General features: G+C 48.6%; 1 protein-coding gene across 4 annotated transcripts in view; it reads left to right on the plus strand.

Annotated features, from left to right (window-relative positions):
- The window catches only part of L3MBTL3 (L3MBTL histone methyl-lysine binding protein 3), a 473,146-nt gene that overhangs the window by 202,039 nt on the left and 246,626 nt on the right, over positions 1-24,481 (plus strand). For all 4 annotated transcript variants that reach the window (XM_078682529.1, XM_078682531.1, XM_078682528.1 and 1 more), the window contains exon 8: positions 22,776-22,880. In XM_078682529.1, coding sequence (XP_078538655.1) covers positions 22,776-22,880 — 105 coding nt within the window. The remainder of the gene's footprint in view (positions 1-22,775; positions 22,881-24,481) is intronic.

The following is a 24,481-nucleotide window of genomic DNA, read 5'->3' on the forward strand; positions in this document are numbered from 1 at the left end:
GCTCTTCACGACATCTCCAAAGACATCACAGAGGGCGACCCACCACACACCTACGCCACCCTGCGAGACGCCATTACAAGATACTTCGAGCCTTTCACTAGCGCGGATTACGAACGCTTCTTGCTCCGACAAGCTCGCCAGCTCCCTGAAGAGTCGGTTGATGTGTTCTACGCGCGTCTCAAGAAACTAGCCACATTGATCCACATTCAGTCCATCACTTGTTGTTTTTGCAATTGCCGCCCTAAGTGCGCTGGGGATGCCCAGACGTGGGTCCCAGGCACTCCACACCACTTGGAGTCAAGCTAGCCGGGCTGAAGAGAGGTGTTACCTCGAAACCGGTCCGGTCCTCGGATGCTTGATTCCGTTCTGGGAAAGACATGGCTTTAGTAGTTCGGACTGGACTGTTCCCATGGGGCAACAGGGTCAGAGCTGATTTGCATATCGCCATTGTCTAACCCAGGGTGGTGTGGAGTGCAAAAAAACGATGGATTTGGGCCCAGATCTTTTGACTGGGGGAGTGTGTGACATTGATCCACATTCAGTCCATCACTTGTTGTTTTTGCAATTGCCGCCCTAAGTGCGCTGGGGATGCCCAGACGTGGGTCCCAGGCACTCCACACCACTTGGAGTCAAGCTAGCCGGGCTGAAGAGAGGTGTTACCTCGAAACCGGTCCGGTCCTCGGATGCTTGATTCCGTTCTGGGAAAGACATGGCTTTAGTAGTTCGGACTGGACTGTTCCCATGGGGCAACAGGGTCAGAGCTGATTTGCATATCGCCATTGTCTAACCCAGGGTGGTGTGGAGTGCAAAAAAACGATGGATTTGGGCCCAGATCTTTTGACTGGGGGAGTGTGTGACATTGATCCACATTCAGTCCATCACTTGTTGTTTTTGCAATTGCCGCCCTAAGTGCGCTGGGGATGCCCAGACGTGGGTCCCAGGCACTCCACACCACTTGGAGTCAAGCTAGCCGGGCTGAAGAGAGGTGTTACCTCGAAACCGGTCCGGTCCTCGGATGCTTGATTCCGTTCTGGGAAAGACATGGCTTTAGTAGTTCGGACTGGACTGTTCCCATGGGGCAACAGGGTCAGAGCGGATTTGCATATCGCCATTGTCTAACCCAGGGTGGTGTGGAGTGCAAAAAAACAATGGATTTGGGCCCAGATCTTTTGACTGGGGGAGTGTGTGACATTGATCCACATTCAGTCCATCACTTGTTGTTTTTTCAAGAAACTAGCCAGCACGTGCACGCTCCCGGACGCGGAAGACGAAATTCGCGCCCAATTCATTCAGGGGTGTTCCTCTCTGAAGCTGCGAGAGAGAGTGCTAGAAACGGACGCCATGCCCATGCGCGACATCCTCGCATTGGGACGCTCTAAAGAACTCTCCAAGGCTAGGGCAGCCCACATGGAGCCAGGTCCAGCAGTTAAAGTCAAGACAGAGCCGGTGTGCGCGGTCAAGTCACAACGTCCAGACAACCGGATGAGGCCTCAGAGGAAAGACCAGCCACATCAGCCCCAGTCCACCCGCGATCGATCATGCATGTGGTGCGGAGGTGCCACCCCTCACAAAGGCGCCTGCCCAGCCCAAGGGAAAGTCTGCAGCGCGTGTGGAAAAGCAAACCACTTTGCAAGCGTCTGTTTGTCGTCGCAGCGGAAAAAGCTAAGCGGCCCGCCCAGGAGAGCGCGACAGGTAGCGCCTCTACCGAACACGTCGAACAGCAGTGACATGGACGACGACGAGGAAGACGCTGCGTCAGTCCACGTGGTACGCATGCTCAACACCCTGGCGGCCACGTCATCAAACGAACCAATGTGCACCGTCCATGTCCAGAGCCAGGCAGTCAGAGCCCTCATCGACACCGGCGCGACGATAAACCTCATGGCTGCCAGTGTGTACCAGGGCCTAGAGGATGGCCCCGCGCTTCACCCCACCAGAGTGCAATTGTTCGCCTACGGGACCCGGCGCCCATTGCGCCTGGGCGGTGTGTTCCGAACAACCGTGTCTCACAACTCCATGCAGCTGCAGACAAAGATCTATGTGTCCCAAGAAGGATCAGGATTCCTCCTTGGCTGCAAGACCGCACGTGAACTTGGACTCATTCACTTTGCCCTAACTGTGCAAGCTCAAGGTCTAGATCATCTAGTCGCAGAACACTCCTCGTTGTTCGAAGGTATTGGGTGTCTACGAGGCCCCCCCGTCCGACTCCACATTGACCAATCAGTGGCCCCAGTAGCCCTCCAGCACAGGCGGATTGTATTCCACCTCCGGCCCAAAGTGGAAGCCGAACTGAAGATGTTGGAACAAGCCGGAATCATCGAACGGGTAACTGGACCCACCCCGTGGGTGTCCCCCATTGTCGTGGCCAAGAAGCCGAAGCAACCTGAAGCGGTAAGAATGTGTGGATATGCGCCTCCCCAACCTGGCCATCAAAAGAGAACGTCATCTGACGCCAACCATCGATGACATCATCGGGGAACTCGCAGGATCCAAGTGGTTCTCCAAGATGGACCTGAGATCGGGGTACCATCAAATCCCGCTTCACCCGGACTCGCGCCCAATCACGACCTTCTCCACACACGCCGGCCTGTGGAGGTACACGAGGCTCAACTTCGGCATCTCAAGCGCAGCCGAAGTGTTTCAAAATATCATCCAAAACGTCCTCCAAGGCCTCGACGGAGTACTGAATGTGAGCGACGATATCCTAGTGCATGCTCCGACTCTGGAAGAACACATCAGACGCCTCCAAGCTGTATTCAACCGTCTAAAAGAGAGAGGACTGACGCTCCACAAAGACAAATGCGAATTTCTGCGCAAAGACATAAGTTTCTTCGGATACAGGTTCTCCGATCAAGGGGTGGGACCCGACCCAGAAAAAGTAAGAGACATCCACAACGCGCCGGCGCCCACCTCCATAACGGCAGTCCGCAGCTTCTTGGGCATGGTAACATACTGTGGACGCTTCATAAAGGACCTGTCCGACCTAACTGGACCACTCCGCGACCTCACGAAGTCAAACGCCACCTGGAAATGGGGCCCGGAGCAACAAGAATCCTTCGTGAACACGAAAACAGCCCTGTCAGCTGACACAACACTGGCATATTTCAACCCACGGAACGAGTCACAACTGCTGGTTGACGCCAGTCCCACTGGTCTGGGAGCCGTCCTGTCACAAAAGCAGTCATGCAGAGAATGGGCCCCCGTAGCGTACGCCAGCCGTACCCTCACGCCTACCGAACAACGCTACTCCCAAATTGAGCGGGAGGCCATTGCCATTCTGTGGGGGTGCCGCCATTTCCACATTTACCTCTATGGTCACCCTTTTTCAGTAATTACTGACCACAAGCCCCTCATACCACTCTTCCAAGGCTCTTCCTCCCGCCCACCCCCGAGGATTGAAAAGTGGGTGCTGCAGCTGCAAGAGTTCCAGTTCTCCGTGGAATACCGGCCCGGCACACGTAATCCTGCAGACTACCTGTCCAGACACGCCCGACCTGTCACCGACGCGGAAGCCGCCGAAGCAGCGGCAACAGAGGAGTATGTTCGGCTAATCGTCGAAAGGTCAAGGCCACGTCCCATGTCCCTAGAAGAGGTCTCAAGAGCCACTAAGGACGATGACTGTCTCCAAATCGCGATCCACGCCGTGGAATGCGGAGACTGGAGGGCGCTCCAGAGCCCTGCGTCATTTCGCACCTCTGACGCCCAAGCCATCCTGAAGGCCCTGTACCAGATCCGACACGAACTGTCTGTCTCCACGGATGGATGCCTCCTGAGAGGCCCCCGCCTAGTACTACCCAGCAGCCTGACCCAACAAGCCGCCTTGCTGGCACACGGATCACACCAAGGAATCGTCAAATCAAAAAACAGACTTCGGAGCAAGGTGTGGTTCCCCGGGCTCGACAGAGCAGTTGAAGAGGTGATCCAGAGGTGTCCGGTGTGTCTTGCGACAAGCCTTCCAAACCCTCCGGCGCCTGTGGTAACCGAAGAAGGCCCCACGTCCCCGTGGGTGCGGGTGAGTGCAGACTTCGGCAGCCTCCCCGGGGGCAAGTACATGCTCGTTGTGGTGGACGATTTCTCTCGCTACCCGGAAGTAGAAATTGTATCGTCAACGGCAGCCTCGGAAGTGATATCAAAATTCGAAAAGATAATTGCCACCCACGGGCTCATGAAGGAGGTCCGCACTGACAACGGACCCCCATTCAACGGCAACGAATTCACAGATTATCTCCAGAGCCAGAGCGTTAAACACAGACGGATCACGCCAAGGTGGCCTCAAGCCAATGGAGAGGTCGAGAGGCTAATGAGAACATTGAACAAAACAATACAAATTGCAGTTGCTGACGGCCAGTGCCTGGAGCTAGCCATTTACCAATTCCTCCGAGAATACCGCCTGACCCCACATTGCACTACAGGAGTCTCCCCAAGCCGACTCTCATTCAATCGAGTCATGGCGGACACCATCCCGCACCACCCGGCGTGGGAGCTCGCCCCAAACCCGAAAAACCGGTCCATGGAGCAACGTGCAAGAACCAACCAGGAAGCATCCCGACGGAGAAGAGCCTCGGACAGCCCTATACAAGTCGGGGACACAGTTCTGGTGAAAGACCGCCACCCTGGAGGAAAGTTCCGTCTGCCCTTCGAATTAGACCCCTGGACTGTGACAGAGATCAACGGAACCATGGTCACAGCTGTCAGGAACGGGGTATCTGTCACAAGAAACATCTCGTTTTTCAAGCAAGTACCAGAGGGAAGTACAGACCCTGACCAAGAAGAGTGGCAACCGACCCCCCAGAGGCGACCATCAGGACCGGAGGAAACGGACGCCAAACCCGAGCGTCCACACCACGGAGAGAACAGAGGAAGAGTCCAACGATAACAGGGACACAGAAGAACCACCTACAGCTACGGGGGAAAGCCGAAGCCAAACAAGATACAGCCTGCGTCCGTGTCCGAAGCCTTCCCAGAGGTATCGTGACTTTGTGGCACAATGCTGGCGTTAAGCTGATCGAGATGGCTGACCCCGCCGAGATTAAAGTAAGACTGTTCTGTTTTGATATTTGAAATGTTAAAAAGAAATTCACCAGTTGAGCAGAGACTGAACCAGAGACAGTTGGTGAACTTTTGTTTTCTGCAACCAACCCACACAGCTTGTTTGCTGACCTGATGGAACATTGAGTATTTGTATGCTTGTATCCAGTTTCATTTTATCCCTAGGTAAAGGAGGAATGTAGTGTTGCCGCCAGTGGGGTGTACCACTGCGGCACACGCCCCCTCCCACTATCTCTGTGTGTTTCACCCCTTAGGCATGAAGGGGCTTTGGTAGAGCCCATACGTAAACGTGGACACGCCTCCCTGTGAATAAAGAGCCCAGAGGCCTGGGCGTGGTCAGTTCCCTACTAGCCACTAAGTGTAATACTTGTGTCCTGTAGCCCTGCTTTCTAGGCCCTAGGCCAGGACACTACAGGTGCGTCCATTGAGATGAGAGCAGAATCTTCAGTCATTCGAAAGCTGTCGATTTTTTTTTTTCGGTATCTTTCATGTCGTCCAAATGTTAAAGGCAATAAAACCGTGCCCCGGGGAATATGTCGTTCGACGGCTCCCTCCAGACGTTTTTACGGGTTCCAGCAATCGAATTCAATGCTGTATTTTTCCTCTTCATATCAGGAATTTTATTTAGATTCACACGAGGGATTTCTTTTAAATTCAAGGTTTAATTTTCGGGTACTGCTGTGGGGACATGTGTGGGCATGTGGAAAATATTTCTGTGTGAAATGGGAGAGAAAGAAAAACTTAAACAAAGCATATATTTATAGATATATACATATATTAGTTTTACATTTATGTATAATTTCGCGTTTGGAGGGACGGTTGCGAGAAACAGGAAAATCATATACTTTGAATGCAGAAATGATACATATAAATAATGGCGAATTATACAAATAAGCCTTTGAAGCGTGCTCGAAGTGACGCGCCGAAATAACTGTGACGCGCCTACTGTGTCTTCAATGACATGGAGGGAAATGTGTAAATAATGCAACTGGAAGGCTGCGTGTGACGTCACTGCATCATTGGGGCGCTTGACAGGAGCAGCCAGGTAAACACTGGCGCGTCACACAGCAGGAGAGGTGGTGGCTGTCTCTCGCCTACTTTAATTAGCACTTTATTTGCAATGTTCGGTTCCCGACGCTTTGCTCATTCTATGCGCTAGCCGAATAAAGCTTTTAAGTGAGTGGTTGAACACTTTTTGGTATTTCCAGACAAAAATCGATATCAAAAGAAATACTTAATATAATCTGTTTTTTGTGATGGTTTTTAAGTGAGAATAAAATAGAATACTAAGTAATGCCACAGAGATCCCGCTGTATTTGGTTAGTGTCTTTCGTTTATTTTATGCTGAATTCAAGTTGTATTCAGGTCTCTGTGTCGTGGTGTTGTAAGGAGAATTAATGCCTTACAGCGGACATTGTTCAGCCAGTGTGTGTTTAACGTGGATAGTGTCTGTTCGGGTGCCTAAAGTCGCCGTGTGGTACTCGTGACATTGATTTCTGTGTTTCTTGCAGCACGCTGTGCGTGATGTGTCTCTGTCTGATAATTATGCATAGAGTTGGTGCGCTGTCGCACAGCGCGCCCCTCTTTGATGTCTCGCCTTCTCCATCAGCAGCCTGTCACTCTGCACAGACAGAGACGGATACTGTGTTTGTTTGTGTTCGGCGTGCCGATGAGCGTGGCTTTACTTTGCATTCGGGTGTTTTATTTCTCCGTGTTGTTCGTTGTGTGCCAGTTGTACCTCTGTGTTGTTTCTTTCACGCGCTCTGACAGCTCACGTTTTGCAGTGGTAGTGCAGAGTGGTAGTGCAGAGTGCAGAGTGGTAGTGCAGAGTGCAGAGTGGTAGTGCAGAGTGTAGAGTGTTAGTGCAGAGTGGTAGTGCAAAGTGCAGAGTGGTAGTACAGAGTGGTAGTGCAGAGTGCAGAGTGGTAGTGCAGAGTGGTAGTGCAGAGTGCAGAGTGGTAGTGCAGAGTGGTAGTGCAGAGTGGTAGTGCAAAGTGCAGAGTGGTAGTGCAGAGTGGTAGTGCAAAGTGCAGAGTGGTAGTGCAGAGTGATAGTACAGAGTGCAGAGTGGTAGTGCAGAGTGGTAGTGCAGAGTGGTAGTGCAGAGTGCAGAATGGTAGTGCAGAATGGTAGTGCAGAGTGGTAGTGCAGAGTGGTAGTGCAGAGTGGTAGTGCAGAGTGGTAGTGCAGAGTGCAGAGTGGTAGTGCAGAGTGGTAGTGCAGAGTGGTAGTGCAGAGTGGTAGTGCAGAGTGCAGAGTGGTAGTATGAGTGCAGAGTGGTAGTATGAGTGCAGAGTGGTAGTGCAGAGTGGTAGTGCAGATTGAGAGTGCAGAGTGCAGATTGAGAGTGCAGAGTGCAGATTGAGAGTGCAGAGTGCAGATTGAGTGTGCAGAGTGCAGATTGAGTGTGCAGAGTGCAGATTGAGAGTGCAGAGTGCAGATTGAGAGTGCAGAGTGCAGATTGAGAGTGCAGAGTGCAGATTGGTATTGCAGAGTGCAGAGTTTTAGTGCAGAGTGCCTAAAACACATTGCCATTTACAATGCCATTATCTCTAACTTAAAACAAACCCGAGCCCTAATGCATTCCTAATGCTTGTTCATATCTGCCTGTAGATGGTGACTCTTGAGAAAAACCTGCAGAATATCTTACCAGGACTTTTTACATTGAATGCAAGGCTGTGTTATAATAGTGTTTTTGCTACTTCTCTAAGACTCGCCTTTCTATCCCTCCTATAAAATGGAACAGAACATTTGTCTGAGTGGCCTTTAGATTAACTAAACTAAACATTTATATCCACTAAGTGACACACCCACTTTCATCTGGAATAGCATTTATGCCTGTGGTGTACATCTCCTTTCTAAAACATTGCACTAGGAGTCTTGTGTTCTTCTGAAGATATTTTTGGTGAGTATAAAAGAGTGACACCTGCATAATATCTCTGCCTGGTGTGGCTTTTGAAATGTGTGTATTGTAAGGGCTACCTCAGCACTTATTACTCATTCAGTAAAAACAGTCTATTGGATCCCTGTAACTTGAGGGCTCTATTTGTCGCTCATCTTATAAGATGTACATCCCTTAATGATACTTCTGGTGTTAATATTAGAAACCTATGGTCAGTGCAAGTTAGAAGGTATCTGGGACTGTAACAGCTGTGTCATCTGAGGAATAATTCTACAGCCAGGAGTAGAGTGATTTGTGAAGGCTTATGATTGCACTATGTTCACTGAAAACCATATTTGCTATTATGACCTCCTATTTAATCAGTTCTCTAGCATTGATCCTTCATAGATTCACATGCTTGAATCATTACCAGTGTCAAGATAGAAGTCCTCACTGAAAATTTTAAAAGGCAAAAACCCCTTGAATTTGGTGACACGGCGACCACTTCTAAAAAGACGCAAACTGCTATTGCAGTCTGGTTTGCCCATTTTTGCGGCTTCAAAATAAAAAAAAAATGCGCCCCCAAAAAACAGATTTGTGGCATTTCTGAGGCATGTTCAAATTGTGTCTGTTACAAAAAATACCATGAGCCACATGTAAAGCAAGTAAAGCAGCACCATACAGCAAGAGCGAGCTAGGAAGACAGATGCCTAGTGGTAGAGAAAGTGCAGATTTCAATTTGAAATCTACCCTCCCTCTAGCGCCATCCAGGCATGTTGCTTTTGAGCATTTACTTCATGATGCTGGAGAGCACTCCACTCACCCTCCTTATTAATTTAAGGTGGCAGTAGGGTAGAAGGGGTTAAAGTAACAGCTCCCTCAATCAGCATGTATTAATTGCTGCTAATGCAGGGCCTAGTGTAGGTAGTTGGAGTTGGGAGGGGTTTGACAGGAGAACAAGACTGCTTGGCGGGAAGGGCACAGGGAGGAGCACTGCTATGGGGGGAGGGAGATACTGGAAAATAATTGACTGTGGAGGAGACAGGTACACAATGGGATAGGGAGAGGGCTGGCATTAGAATGACTAACATGGGGTGAGAAGCATTTCGCCAAAAACAAGGGGCAGGTGAGGGATCAGGAGGACTAGTGACATTTGTTTAGTGAGCATGGAAAATTAGTGCTTTCTGTTAATCCAATGACATGAGACCATGGGGCCAAGAGGATGGGTGTCACAAAGGAAGGGTCTAGGAGAATGGCTTTGAAAGAAGGCAGGGATGTTCACATATGTGCTAAGTACCAGTGTCCGGCAGCCTGTTTATCCGGCCGTGTTGCGCTTCCTCGAGGTAGGCTGTCCCTCCAGGAAGCTTATAGTGTGGTGACAAGCCTTGCTGCATGTTGTGTAAGAGAGATGAAACAAACGTCTCTCTCCTGTCCACCCTATTTTTATTAACCGACCTAGCGCCAATGCAAGGTCAGTAAAAGGATGGTTTGACCAAGTTGTTTTTTTCCCAGCTGTCCTTGGAGTATCAGTCTTGTTTCGCCCTAGAATTTTTTTTTTATTTTGTCCCTGCATTATCATCTCTTTTTGCATTTCATGACTGTGTATTGTTGACTTTGATTCTAATCCTGTGGAGAAACAGTATTTGTAGCATGTGTGGTTGAAGATACACATGCTTTGCATACTCCTGCCATCTAGAGTCCTGCTCGGACATTACAACTTGTTTTGATTCGCAGAAGTTTCTTCTCATGGGACAGACACTGCGTGACTCTGCCCTGAGTCCACAATGCGCCAAGACCACTGACTCCTCTCATGATTGTCCCCCCCTCCCCCCCTCCCCATTGGGTTTGGATTTGATCAACAACGGCTCTAAATTTGACACTTTCTTTCTGGCTTTCTCAGGCCGGACTGTTCTTTTTTCTCGACACTGATGATTGGAGAATAATCATTGCTCATGTTGCCGACACTTCGACCAACCATGACCCATTGAATGGAAGAAGGTTTGATGTCTGTACATGCTATACCAAAGTGAGGTATAGTGTGCACAGAGTCCAGTGGAACCCTAAAGTTAGGCAGAGGTAAAGTTAGATTGCACCTCACTCTCTATTTGTGGTAGTGTGGTAATATCAGAGGACAATGTTAAGCATTTGTTGTACAGCTAAAGCGCCGGGACACCCCTTTGCTGGGGCAGCTGTGCGTTATAAAAATTACAATAACATAACATAACATAACATAACCTGGTCAGCAAATTAATTCACACACTCAAAGACTGAACTGCAGATCCATTATTTTTTTGTATAAAACATTCTTTTACTTATTTTACTTTTCAAGAACCAAGCACGCCTGGCACAGGTAAGCAATGAATACTTTACAGTAATTATGCAGTTTGTAAACCGTTTGCATTTGTAATTGTATATGCACTTTGTTTTTACTTACAGTTTGGTTGCAAAGAAATGCAATACTTTATAAATACAGTACATAGACTTGAATACGCTTTTAAGTAAAATTACATGTAAGCTACTATTGAGATTACTTATCTTACTCAGAGTAGTATGCCTGGATACTACTCTGGGACATTTCCTGTAAAGAGGTAAGTAAAATTGTTTTTCTTAGTTGAATTTTAAAGAATTTCTTTCGGTTTCAAACTCCACACTTAGAAACTTTTCCAAGAAAAACAGCCAATGTTATCCTATGGAGGAAAATAGTGTTATCGGTTTTGAGTTAAGTATTTGGTAGTCGGAGTTGAGGTTCTGGGGTGGACTCGGGTGTCCCCTAGGGTCAAGGATGCACTCTAGTTACACCCTCAGCGGCACTAGGGCAGCCGGGTGCAGAGTGCTGAGGCCCGATGTTATCCAATGAGGGATAGGGAGCCTCTGGCTGGTGGCTGCTGACAAGCAGGCCACTTGGTTGTGGGAGCAAAGCTCCCGTAATGTAGCTCAGGGCAAATGGGGAAACATTGTAGCACCAAAGATGCATCTCAGCGGCACTAGGGCGGCCGGGTGCAGGGTGCTTTTTCGACATCGGGCGCCTTCTTGTTTGCAATGGGGAACCTCCGGTTTGCAAAGGCACTGCAGGCTTGAGGACGAAGGTCTTCTGGGTGCGACCACCACTTCGAGAGATAAATTAGGAAGCTGGGCGTTGGTCAAGCACCGTCGGTTTGGCCACCCAAGGCCGTGGGGCGCCGGGTGTAGGGGTGCCTTTTGGGGTCGGAACTTCTTACCAGCTTCTGGTCGCAGTTGGGAGGACCTTCTGGATTTAGGCTGCAGGCGTCTGCTGGAGGCTTGAGGCCGGTCAGGGGTCACCGGATCTTTGGTCGGGATCACCAGGGCGACCTTGTGGTGTTTGCCCACTCGAGCTCAGGCCGTGGACGACGGGTGCAGAGTTGGGCAAATCTGCGGTGTCCGGCCCGAACCAGAGGTTGCAGATGAACAACTCCAGTGTTCACTGGATTTAGACTGCTGGCGTTGGCTGGAGTCTTGAGGCAGGTCAGGGGTCGCCAGATCTCAGGTCAGGATCGCTGAAGTGACATCCTCACGGTGTTTGCCCCCCCCGAGCTCGGGCCGTGGACGGCAGGTGCAGAGTGGTGCGAATTCGCGGTTTCCGGCCAAGGCCAGAGGCTGCAGATGAACAAATCTGGTGTTCACGGGAGACGCAGTCTTTGAGGTTGAAGGCAGGCAGATCCTCCGGGGGTTTTAGAGGTTGCTGGCTGCAGGACACACTGGGATTTAGCAGGAGCAGGTTTGAGGTGGAGGCAGGCCGGTAGGGCTGGGGCCAAGTCAGTAACCGTCTTCCTCTTGTTTAGCTTCTGCACGGCTGTTCGGTTCTTCTCCTTCTTCTTCTCTTATAGATTCTTGTCTGAGGAAGCAAGGTTCAGGGGTGCCCCTATATACTAGATTTAGGGGCGTTACAGGTAGGTAAAAGGCAGGGGCCAATGGGTCCCTTCCTTGGGGTGGGTACACCCCTATTATGTGAGAGGGGGGCATGAGCCTATCCCGGGTTGGCTGAGTCCCCCCCAACCCCCCATGTCTGCAAGATGGCGTGGGACTAAGATTTGTGCTTCACCTTTCTTCCCCCACCTGAGGGGTGGAGTTGGCAGAGGTGGGCACACTTCTCTTCCTCACTTGTTTTTCATGTCGGTTCTCCCGCCCTAAGTGGGGTTCAGAACCAGTGGGGACCAGTTGCTGAGAGCAGCAAGTTGCTAGGGAAGCTCACAAAGGCGGCAAGCCTTTGTAGCTTTTCCTTCGTAAACCCTGCCCATCCTGGGGGAAGAGGCTTGGTACCTCGTCCCATGATGTGCATTGTTGGAGGCCCCAGAGAGCAGCACGCTCTCGATCCAGGGGTCCAGAAACATGTCTGGGGGTGGCAGCTGAAAGCAGCTACTCAGCTTAGACACTAACGGTAGAGTTGTTTTCAGAGGGCATCTCTAAGATGTCATCTGTGTGAATTTTCCATTAAATCCCACACTGGCATCAGTGTCGGTTTGTTGTGCTGAGAAGTTTGATACCAAACTTATCAGTTTTCAGTGTAGCCATTATGGTGCTGTGGAGTTTGTAATGACAAACTCCTAGCCCCATATACTCTTAATGGCAGCACTGCACTTACAATGTCTAAGAATGGCCTTAGACACTGTAGGGGTACAGGGCTCATGCACCTGTACCCTCACCACTGGTACAGTGCACCCAGCTAGAGGGGTGACTGAACTATGCAAGGCACTGAGTTGTAGGCATGGCACACAGAGATGTGTGCCATGTCGACTCTTCACTTTCTTCTGCACTAAAACATGCGGCCTGCAAAGGCAGTGTGTGAGTGTAAGGGTACAGGTCCTCTAATTGCTGCTGCCCTTGGAGGCCTTCTTAGATAAGTACACTGGGTACCTGTGGTACCATTTTTCAGGGGCTGACCTTTGGCCAGAGATGCTAATTGGGTTTAGAGTTCAATGCAGTTTTAGGGAAAGAACTTGGACCCTGGGTACCTGATTAGCAGGAGCCCAGGGCACACTCAGTCAAAACACATCAGCAATTCAACAAAAAGTGGGGGCAACCATGCAGAAGGAATGAATGCACTTTCCCACACCCTATCACAGAGTTCCTAATTTCACCAGATGGTGAAATCCTACTTTTCGTGTTCACCACAGGTAGCCCACCCTAGGGGAGTGACTTACCTGGATGTGCAACATGAATCCTTGCATAGCTTGTTTCTCACCTGTCCTAGTGCCAAATGGGTCTCGAGGAGGGAGTGGCATCTCCCAGGTCTGGGGGAAGCCAGGCTCGCACATCAACGGTGATGTGCTCTTTGAATCTTCCTGCTTTGACATGCTAGTTTACTAGCCATCCTGCTGGAGGAGGTGTAAACACCTCCTGTCAGAGCAGACATTGTTTCTGACATCTGAGAGTGGAGTCTCTCACTTCCTAGCGGGTGAACTCATGTGTGGTGGCAGACTGGACAGGACTAGTCAGCCAGCACACTAGTGGACTTGTAGGTTTCAGCTATTTCCGCTAAAGTACTCTCCCGGTGCAAGTATTAATGTATCTGCCACTGGAATCAGTGTGGGTTTATTAATGCAAGGTGTTATACCAAAGATTATCGGTTTCAGTAAAGCCATTATTTAACTAGAAAACTCGTTTTAACAAGTGTCCATTACATACCATAAGATCTTCCTTGCTCACTTGTAATGGGAGTAGACATTAGAAGGGCATATCTGCTAATGCTCACATATGCCTCACATGTGCTAAAATGCACCCATCCTTAGGGCACAAGGCCTGCTGTAGGGGTGACTTACATAAAGCCCATGCAGTGTCTTTGCCATAGCACACAGGAGTTTTCAAAGATAGTTTGCACCATGTCACGCAGCCTGCAATGGCAGTCTGTGTGGAATTTGTGTGTGTGTCCCTTAGAGTGACATAAGATATTCTGCAGCCCTTAGAGACCTTCTTTAGTACCCATGCCCTAGGTACCTGGGGTACCATTGACTAGGGACTTACAGGGGTGCTAAAGTTCTTAGTCTATTGTGAAATAATTAGACCATAGTTTGTTTTAAGGAAGGAGTACTGGCACTGAGATCTGATTAACAGGCTTCAGTGGACTGTCGGAGACAAACATCAGTATTTAGCAGCTAAAAAGGGGGCAAAAAGTGGGGGTACAACTGCAGGAAAAACCCAGTTTCCTACACCTACTCATCCCACAGGTAGTCAGGACAATGCGACCGGTCGTCTTGACGCCCATTCTAGTGGTACTAACAATGTCTGGACATCCATGGTACTCTGTTAGACATGCCCATCTCCTCTCACTAGAAGCTTCCCATTAGATCGGACCTTCTCTCTCAACACTAGGGACTAATCAGACAACTGACACCAGAGATCTGAATCTTGCAGTTGGGCACCTCTTATCTTAAATCTTCCAGAGTAGTTCATGGTTATTCTAGGGAAAGCACATAGCCCTAACAAACTTGCATGCTATGCCGCAAAATTGAAGTGCTTTATCTGTTTTGCCAGTCATCTAAACCCTTTAAAGGCTACAAGATCACCCGCAAAGACTGCACCAAAGGAGTAGGAGGTGGAATTACCATCATCCACAAGAACACCCTCAAGGTCTCGACCAACTCCGACGACACTCTCGGCACCGCTGAACACCTACACTTCCAGATCTACACCGACCCCAACACCACCCTCAGAGGAACTCTCGTCTACAGACCCCCCCGGACCCTTGCCTCAGTTCAGCAACTCCATCGCCGACTTTGTCAGCGCGCACGCCCTCACCTCCACGGACTACATCCTCCTCGGAGACCTGAACTTCCACCTCGAGAACAATGACACCAGCTCCACCACCCTGATTGACAACCTCGCCAACCTCCGACTCAGACAGCTCGTCACAACGCCCACCACTCTGCCGGCCACACGCTCTACCCCATCTTCTCCGCAAGCTCCCTCGTCTCCTTCAGCCACACCACCGAACTCCACTGAACCGACCATCGCTGCATCCACTTCACTTTTCGGAAACCCACCACGCACCGCGCACTCAACAGATCCCCCGCAGCAGCTGGAGCAAAATCACCGAAGACCAGCTAAACGCCGCCCTTGCCGAAGCCCACCCGCCGTCCCCACCGACCACGACACCGCCGCCAGCAACCTCAGACGCTGGATCGACAACTGCGCCAACACTCTCGCCCCGTTCAAGAAACACTCCAACAGACGCACCAACAAGAATGCCAGCTGGTTCATTGCAGACCTCCAGACCTCCAAGCAAACCTGCCGAAAACTAGAGAAAAAATGGAAACGCGAAAGATGCCAGAGAATCACGCAGCCCACAAGTACGCCATCCGCCATCACCATCACCTCATCAGATCCGCCAAAAGGACCTCCTTTAAGGACTGCCTTGACAAAAATGCACACAACAGCAAAGAGCTCTTCAACATCGTGAAGAAACTCTCCAACACCAATGACATCCCACCATCGCAAGACCTGTGCAAAGCCCTGGCCACCTTCTTTCATCGCAAGATCGATATAATCCACTACAGATTCGACAACCCCACCACCCCAACAGCCAACGGCACCTCAGACCCCACGGCCACCACCCACAACGACCCCTTGCTCACCTGGACCAACATCAACGACGAGGACACCATCAAAATCATGAACACCATCCACTCTATCTCCCCGTCAGACCCATGCCCTCACCACATCATCAACAAAGCCAGCACCACCATCGCACCCCATCTCCGAAAAGCCATCAACATCTCCTGAAAATTGTGGAATCTCGTAGCAACTCGCAATAATGCCTGCGGATCCCAAGAACCCGAATTGCACACGTTACTAATATCCACGTGGTAATATCTCACTATCTGAGATTGAATACTGCGAGGAGTAGCTTATATATTGATGTTGGTTTCAAAATGTGAAATTGTGAGCTGAGCTTTGTGTGGACGCTCACCCTAAAAGATGTTATTTGACTGTGAATAAAGGACTGTAGGGAGGGAGAGGGTAACTTTTAGTTGGGACTGTTAGGTTTTATTATTGAAATCTGTGACACTATGTGACGAGTACTACATGCCCGGCTAGGTAGTCGTGATTGCCCGGACACTGATATGAATGTATTTGGCATCGCTGGAGCTCTTTCTCCACAGATTGTTCGGGTGGTGGGTAATATGAGAAAGGTGTTAATGATGCCATTTTCTGAGACTCTACAATCTTCCTGTACATGTTACAAAGGCGAAGGCTACAAGGCGGGGGGGGGGGTATCATCTCACGTGTTTAAAGCATAATGGTGTTTGTGTGGTATATCATGGAAAAATGCTAATAAAACTTTGTTTAAAAAAAAAAAAACAGCTGACCCGCTACCTCGAGGAGAACAACATCCTGGACCCGTCCCAGTCCGGGTTCCGCAGCACCCACAGCACCGAAACTGCCCTCATCACCGCCACCGATGACATCAGGGCCCTGCTGGACAACGGCGAAACCTCGGTCCTCATCCTCCTGGACCTATCAACCCTGTCTGCCACTGCACCCTACGCACACGCCTCCACAACGCAGGGATCCGAGATTTGGCTGTGGATTGGACCACCTCCTTCCTCTCCGGCAGAACCCAGAGCATCCGCCTTCCCCCCCTTCCGCTCCGAAGCCACCGAGATCATCTGCAGCGTACCCCAAGGATCATCCCTCAGCCCAACACTGTTCAACATTCACATGGACCCGCTCGCCCACGTCGCCCGACTGCAGGACCTCAACATCATCTCCTACGCTGACGACACACAGCTGATCCTCTCCCACACCAAGGACCCCGTCACCGCCAAAACTAACCTCCACGAAGGGATGAAAGCCGTCGCCGAATGGATGAAGAACAGCCGTCTGAAGCTGAACTCAGACAAGACTGAGGTCCTCAGCTCCGCCCCCTCCGCCTGGGACGACTCCTGGTGGCCGACCGCCCTGGGAGCTGCACCGACACCCACCGACCACGCTTCCAACCTGGGGTTCATCCTCGACTCAACGCTCTCCATGACCAAGCAAGTCAACGCCGTCTCCTCCTCCTGCTTCAACACCCTCCACATGCTCCACAAGATCTACAGGGTGATCCCCACCAACACAAGAAGAACGGTCACCCAGGCCCTCGTCAGCAGCAGGCTGGACTACGGTAACACCCTCTACCCGGGAGCGCCGGCCAAACTGCTGAAACGACTACAACGCATACAGAACGCCTCCGCCCGCCTGATCCTCGACATCCCTCGACACAGCAACATCACACCCCACCTGAGAGACCTGCAATGGCTCCCCTTCAACAAGAGGATCACCTTCAAACTCCTCACCCATGCACACAAGGCACTCCACGAAACAGGACCAGCATACCTCAACAGTCGGCTCACCTTCTACACCCCGAACCACCAGCTCCACTCCGCCGACCTAGCTCTCGCCACTGTCCCCCGCACCCGAAGAACGACCTCCGGGGGCAGATTGTTCTCCCACCTTGCCGCCAAGACCTGGAACACCCTCCCCAATCCAGGGGACCCAGGGCCTACTAACCTTCAGGAGGCTACTCAAGATCTGGCTATTCGAGCAGTAGCAGCAAACCCATCCCCCACCTCCCCCCTTACCCCCCACTTCCCCCCTCACCCCCCCCTGCCCGCAGCCCTCCAGCGCCTTGAGAGCCTCACGGGTGAGTAGTGCGCTTTATAAATGCCATGATTGATTGATTGATTAAAGGTAACAATGCTGGATATATTTTCTGACCACTTACATTTGCAAAAATCTGAATTGCCATATACCTCTCTATTTCTCTCTGCCTAACAGCAGGAAGCTGCTTACATGCAAAATAGTGAACGCTCGTCGCTGTTTATAATTCCAGCTATTAAAGCCTTCTTGGAGGGTTTTTAAAGAAGGGTTATTCCTCTTATAACTCATCCAGTTCCTGTTTGGAATTTAAATGTAGTCCTTACCAGGCTCCTGGGACCACTTTTCGAACATCTATATTCATTTGGACTTTTAATGAAAGTAGCCTTGGCCATCATATCTTTAAGATGAGTTGGCAAGTTACTTGCACTCACTATAAACAAGCCCTTTATCAAGTACACAGACAGGGTGGTCCAGAGAACTGACCCGAAGCTTTTACCGCAAGTGATTTCTTTAGTTCACTTGTCTATCCATATAGTTGCTAGTTTTCTTCCCGTAACCATATTCGGTTGCTGAGGGGGCTTTACTCACATTAGATGTGAAAAGATCACTCATGTACTACATTGACAGGACAAAAGCTTTCAGTAAGACTACTCCAATTTTTTTGCCTGTGCAACACGACAGAGAGGGAAAGCAATTTTCAAAGCAGGAATTGCAGGATTGATTGTAAAGTATGTTCCAAACCTTCCATACTAAAACTAATAGAATGCTCTAGGTACCTCCTCAAGCACATTTTATAAGGAAGAAGAGGGCTACCATGGCTTTTTGGGTAACATAACGTAGGCATAGATATATGTAAGGCAGCAACCTGATGAACAACGCACATGTTCACTAAACATTACTATCTGGATATACTAGTCTGCCAGCAGGTTATGGTTGGCCTAACTATACTAAAAACATTTTTTTAAACATCTGCCCACCAACCACTGTTGAGAGGATACTGCTTTGTAATAAATACAAAGCATGTGTGCATACAGCTATGAACGGATTATGTTACTTACCTCGTAAGCATGTGTTCCTAGTGTGTAGTGCAGTAATTTCTCATGCACCTTTCCTCCTCCCCATAGTGGGCAGTAACTGCACGCATTTTCTTTAGCATTCAACATGTACCATGCAAAGGGCAAACATTTATACACACACACATACTCCGGCTCACTCCATCTTTCACTCTGCTATACAGAAAAGCAATCTACAGGTGGAGTCTTGGCCCATGCGCATTAGGTATTAAGGGAGGAGTCACTCTACTCCTCGTGACTGGAAACCTTTTCAAAGATATGTCCGGACAGTACACCAGATGGCAGGAGTATGCAAAGCATCCTACTCTACACAACTACATGCTACGAACAGATACGTACATAGTAAGTAACATATTCCTACCTAAATGTAGGTTGAGTAGTGGTTGCGAATGCGGAGTTGAGAATATGTATTTTGATATATTTAACTGTGGATTGTCCACTTGTTAGATTAGTTTCAGGTATTTTGCTAAATGATCCATTTTGGGTGGTCATCCACATTTTTTCATTCTTTTGGGACTCGCCTAATATAATCATGAACTCGAACACTGTGATACTGCTATCCAGTGCACAGTGTGTATGCTCAGACCCCCCAAAAATATTACTGTTGCCTTAAAACCTGATTTAACTTTCCTATAAGACCAGAATATATGGTGGAGAAATACACCCCTGCCCTGTAGTTCTAGTTCAATAGCACTTTTGGACTGCAGAATCTATTGTGCTGTCCACTATGGTGGTGGTGAAAACATGACTTGAGGCCTATCCTGTGTAGCCTCACAGCTACAACTTGAACCCTGCTCCCCAGACCTGCCACAATGACCCTTTTGACAGGTAGGAGGACGTGATTTTTTTTTTTTTTTTTTGGTTAAAAACTTTTATTGAGCAACAAAATCATGTGTACAGAGATGGGCCCACAACCGCACGGGCTGGCCGCTAAGATCGAAGCATAATGTGGTATAAAACAGTGGTCGCCACTCCGGCGGTCAGGCACAAACTGGACACAAAATGTCGCCCACAGTATGGAACAGGATAAAACAAATTTCTTATTTTAAGGCACACAAAAACGACAAACATAAAAACAAGGCGGAGGAGTAATACACTGAGAGTCAGCCCTGGAGGGGAGGGAAACCCACTAATCAGGAATACGAAGCCATAATCAGTAGGACAAGTTGAGGCGGGGGGACAGCGGGGAGGTCAATCAAGCCAAAGGACAGTACATGAAATTTCAGGAACATCAACCTAGGGTGATAAGGGAACATCAGGGGCCTCCACCAGGGGAGGAGCACAAATATCTCCGCGATAGGCGTTCCACTGACACCAGATCTTGGTCCATGCCCTAGGTCTGCCCCTAGCTGTGTAGACGGTCTTTTCGCGGAACATAGACCAGTCCATGTTTTCTTCCCAGACAGAGACAGTGGGGGGCCTGTGGGAGCCCCCAAGTTTCGCTATGTCCCGCTTCGCAACCATATACCCCAGGGTCGCCCATCTGGTTTGGGCCACCGAACAGTCGGTAGGTTCCCACACGTTCAACAAGCATCTCCGGGCCTCCGGCACCAGTGCAATTCCAGTCACGTCAGCCATCACCGCAAGCACCGCAGTCCAATAGGCAGCCACCCTCGGACACTCCCAAATAATGTGAAGGAACGTAGCACTCATCCCACATCCACGCTTGCATAGGCCATCCGGGGAAAAACCCATCGCAACCAAACGAGGACCGAGGACGTGATTTTAAATATTAAACAGGTCATCCCCAGCCCACCTTGCTGCCCGCAAGTTAGGATGCGTAATATTTAAGAGTGAAACACGTATTATGTTATGTGAATTTATATGGCGCAGCATATCAGCCATGAGGGCATCCAGGCGCTGGTGCAGGAATGTAGGTCGTGTGCTGCTCCTAGTTGAACAGCCAGGTATTCAGTTTCTTGCGGAAATTAAGGAATGAAGTAGCTGCCCTGATGTTTTGAGGAAGTTCATTCCACTTCTTGCCCTCAAAGGAGAAGAGCTTCCTCCTTTCTTGCTTCTACATATGCAGGGGACCTGTGTGAGGAAGAGAGAGCTAGAACGTAGCTGTTTGGAAGGTTTGTAGAGTTGAAGTTTGTTGTTTCGGTTTGCTGGCCCAGTGTTGTGGAGGACATTGCAGGCATGGATGAGCAGCTTGAATTGGCGACATTTCTGAATGAGTAGCCAGTGTAGTTCAGTGAGGTAGGGTGTGATGTGGGCGCTTCTGGGGATGTCTAGGATGAGTTTGGTGGCTGTGTTTTGGATGGTGTGGATTCTTTAGGTGGGCTGATTGGTGATGCCGATGTAGAGTGCATTGCCATAGTCAAGTCTACTGGTTATGGGGTCTTGGTTGACCATGCGTCTTGTGTGCTTGCAGACTCTATTCAAAGGCTTATTTTTATATTTAATAAAAATACAATCTACTGATGAGGTTGGATTTGTATTAAATATATTGTAAATGTAACTTTTAGATAGTTACATTTACCCTGCCAGAAACTGCTGGAAACAAATTTGCATTCGCTCGCCAGCAACTGCTCAGTCTATAGTTGGCCTGAATTAGAAGTGAAAGAAATGTGAAGACTGCTGTCAGAGACAATGGCATGAGAGTGGGGAGGTATTTTCTTCACCTGGAAGGAAGAGCAATTGTGGTGGGCCCAGGAACTTAATTAATATCACAGGGGCCTGTCCTGTCACAAGCAAATGTTAGGACACATTTAAAAAGGGCCTTGCTTTTGTCCCCCTAGTCCGACTGACACCAAACCCAGTGGGAGTAGAGCTACCCCCAGAACTGGGATTTAGTGTTCATAGACAGGGGGCTGTTCATTACCCTGGTCGCCCCTCAGGATGGGCACAAAGGCTCTGCATAAGGGGAGAAGGACTTCCTAATCTTGAAGTTGAGGGTGAGAGGCACTGTGGGCTTGTTTGCAGTAGGGCAGACAGGAACTACTGAAAATGTGGGTTGATTTACCTCATTGAACTTTTATTCCACTGGTTAGGCATTGCCCAGAAGTCATTCCCAAGAACTAGCTGGTACCACCTCATAACACTTCAACTGCGGAATATTAGAAGAGGAATAGATCTGTTGTTTGTGCCTCGAGATGAGCCCTGAAGGACTGGACCTGCTCCCTCTTGTACCCAGGACAAAGACATGGAAATCAAGGGTCAGTTGGCTTGACCTCATGTGTGGCTACAGGGACACTATAAGCTGCAAGAGGCAATTTCCTGAAACTGCCCAGCTGGCAACTGGACCTGGTCTGGACTTTGCGGTTGGCCTCTTTCTGACACTGTTAGAGGCTCTTAAAGGGGTATTAGAAGTGTACTTCCTGTGATTGTTTGTGCACCAGAACAAAGTTTGGAAACTTTCAAAAACTTTTTCTCTCGAGCTTCAGGGGGATCTGCGAGGAAAAACTATCCAATCAGTAGTTCCACAGCTTTAGATTGAATTTCAGCTTCATCCCAGGAAAGACTCCCAGCACCTCTGAAAAAAAATCTAAGACCCATTCTGCGTTGGGACTTTAAAAATTTTCAGACAAAAATGTCCAAAGCTGCAGGGCTCCAGTGGGACGAACATGCTTTAACTATCCGGCCTTCAGTTACACAGTGACGGCTACAATTTCCATACTGTCCCAATAACAGAGGATTTTTCTTCTCAAAAACTAACAAAGACCCTTTCTTCACTAGAACCTAAAAACTTTGTATATGTTTTTGACTTCTAGGCTGTTACCCGGAGTAATCTACTTGTTGTAGCTGACCAGGGCTCCATCTCGTTCGACCTCAAATTGCGCCTAGGTCCCGATATACTGTTTCCATATGGTTGGCACTTTTTTGGTACTATTTTCACTTGAATCTTTGAAAAATATATATCTCCTGGTACCCTTATTGGACAGTTGTCAATTTAGTCGTATTTTACTCGCAACAGCTTTCTCTGTTTTATTTATATTGTGGAATTTTGTGTTTTGTGTGACTTTTCTACTGTGTATGCACTCCTTAAATACTTTACACGTTGCCTTGGTTTAAAGCCTGGCTGCTTCTTGTCACGTTGCCAAGGATTGAGAGCAAGTTTACTATATATAACTTGTGTGTCATATGTGATCCTATGAAGTGGACACTTGACCACCCCAAATAATAATCCTCTTCTCTTCAACGTCTGATTGATTTTCTCTTTTTACACCCCACAGTACCAGTCCTTCCCGCTAAGCAAGAATGGGTTCAAAGTTGGAATGAAGATGGAAGCATTGGACCCTGACCATCCGGCCTTGTTCTGTGTCGTCACAGTAGCTGAGGTAACCTTTGTTCATGTATTAGTAGGTCAGGGCCATTGTTCATTCTTTACTAGATCAGGAACATGATTTGCATTTGTCATCCTGCCGCTCCTTGAGTGACCCACCAGTTTCAGCAATTTATGTGCCTTTAGGATGGCCATCAAAATCTCATTGAGACTGGCATATGCAGAAATTACTTTTTTTTTTATTCATGCAAACCTTCACCAAAGGCCTATAGGGAATCCAGAAATTTTGTGACAGACCAGTACCTATGAAAGTCCATTAGAATTGGGGCACTTACTTAAATGTCTAGAAAGAGGCAAAAATGTGTGATCCGCATACTGTTGGCATACCACAGTATGCCTAGAGCTTACATCTGCAACCTCCGAACTTAAGCGAAAGCAGTGGGCGCTGTAATGCAGTACTGTGGCACCCTGAAAGGATACATGCCCCTAGGGCTCAAATGAGAATAGAATGGTACGACTCAGCAGAAATATGATCCATTTTACAGTAGGTTAGTGGTCCCCAACATCATTGCCACGCCCAGAGTAAAGATTGATTGAAAATAGATTTGTAGATCACTACTGTTACCCAGCGAGTATCGTGACGCTATAACTGGACCTAGCTGCAAGGAACTTTGAATGTAGACTGACAAGACAAGTTATGGAGATTTGAAGAGCCAGGTTTAAATATTTTTTCTTAAGAGAGTATAGTCATGTATTTCTCGAATATGAGAAGGGAGGGAATTCCAAAGTTTGGGGTAGAGAAAGACCTTTCCCCTTATCTGCACTGCTTAGTTTTTGGGACGGCTTGAAGCCGTAAGGAAGCAGAACGAAGGAACTGCGAGGGTCTCTGACGAGTGAAGCAGATAGGTCCTACATTATGTATAGCTTTATACATAAAGCACAGAGCTTCAAACAGGAAATACTTGTATACCCAGAGTCAGTGAAGGTCATGCAAGCAGGCTTTTAACTGACGTTGCTTTGGGTAAACCCAGAATCAGTCTGCCAGCAGTATTCTAAACAATCTATAGGCATTATTGGAGTATGAGGAATTACCATAATCCGCCCTGAAGGTAATCAACACCTGAATTACTATTTTAAGTGACGGGAGACGAAGAAATGGGAGTATCTTGAAAAGCACCTGAAAATAAGCACCTGAAAAATAAGAAAACATGTCAAGGCCACTCTGTTGTTGTACACCAATATTATTTGCAAATTGAAGAACCTCAGTTTTTACATTATTCCACCTCAGACATTTGGAGTTCATCCAATAGGTAACTGCTGACGGATATTCCTGGAAAAGAGTTTTGGTGATGTCATTTATTTTCTGATAATAGCGACAATGATTTGTGTGTCATCCACGTAGGAAACTTAATTGAAATCCAAACAATTGGTAGTGGAGGCCTCAGAGATGTAAATATTAAATACCGGGTAACTTAAAGGACTGAAGTAGTCTACAGCAGATGGAAATGGGGAGGTGTGGAAAGAGAGATCTATAAGAATCTGAATTATGTCTGTGTGAAAGTGGCCTAACCAACCAAGGGCTTGTCTACAGATTCTGAAGTATTTCAGCTACCAGAGAGCTACAAAGTGGGAGACAGTATTGAAAGCAGCGGAGCG

This window comes from Lissotriton helveticus, chromosome 3_1 (assembly GCF_964261635.1).
Source record: "Lissotriton helveticus chromosome 3_1, aLisHel1.1, whole genome shotgun sequence".
Classification (NCBI taxonomy): Eukaryota; Metazoa; Chordata; class Amphibia; order Caudata; family Salamandridae; genus Lissotriton; species Lissotriton helveticus.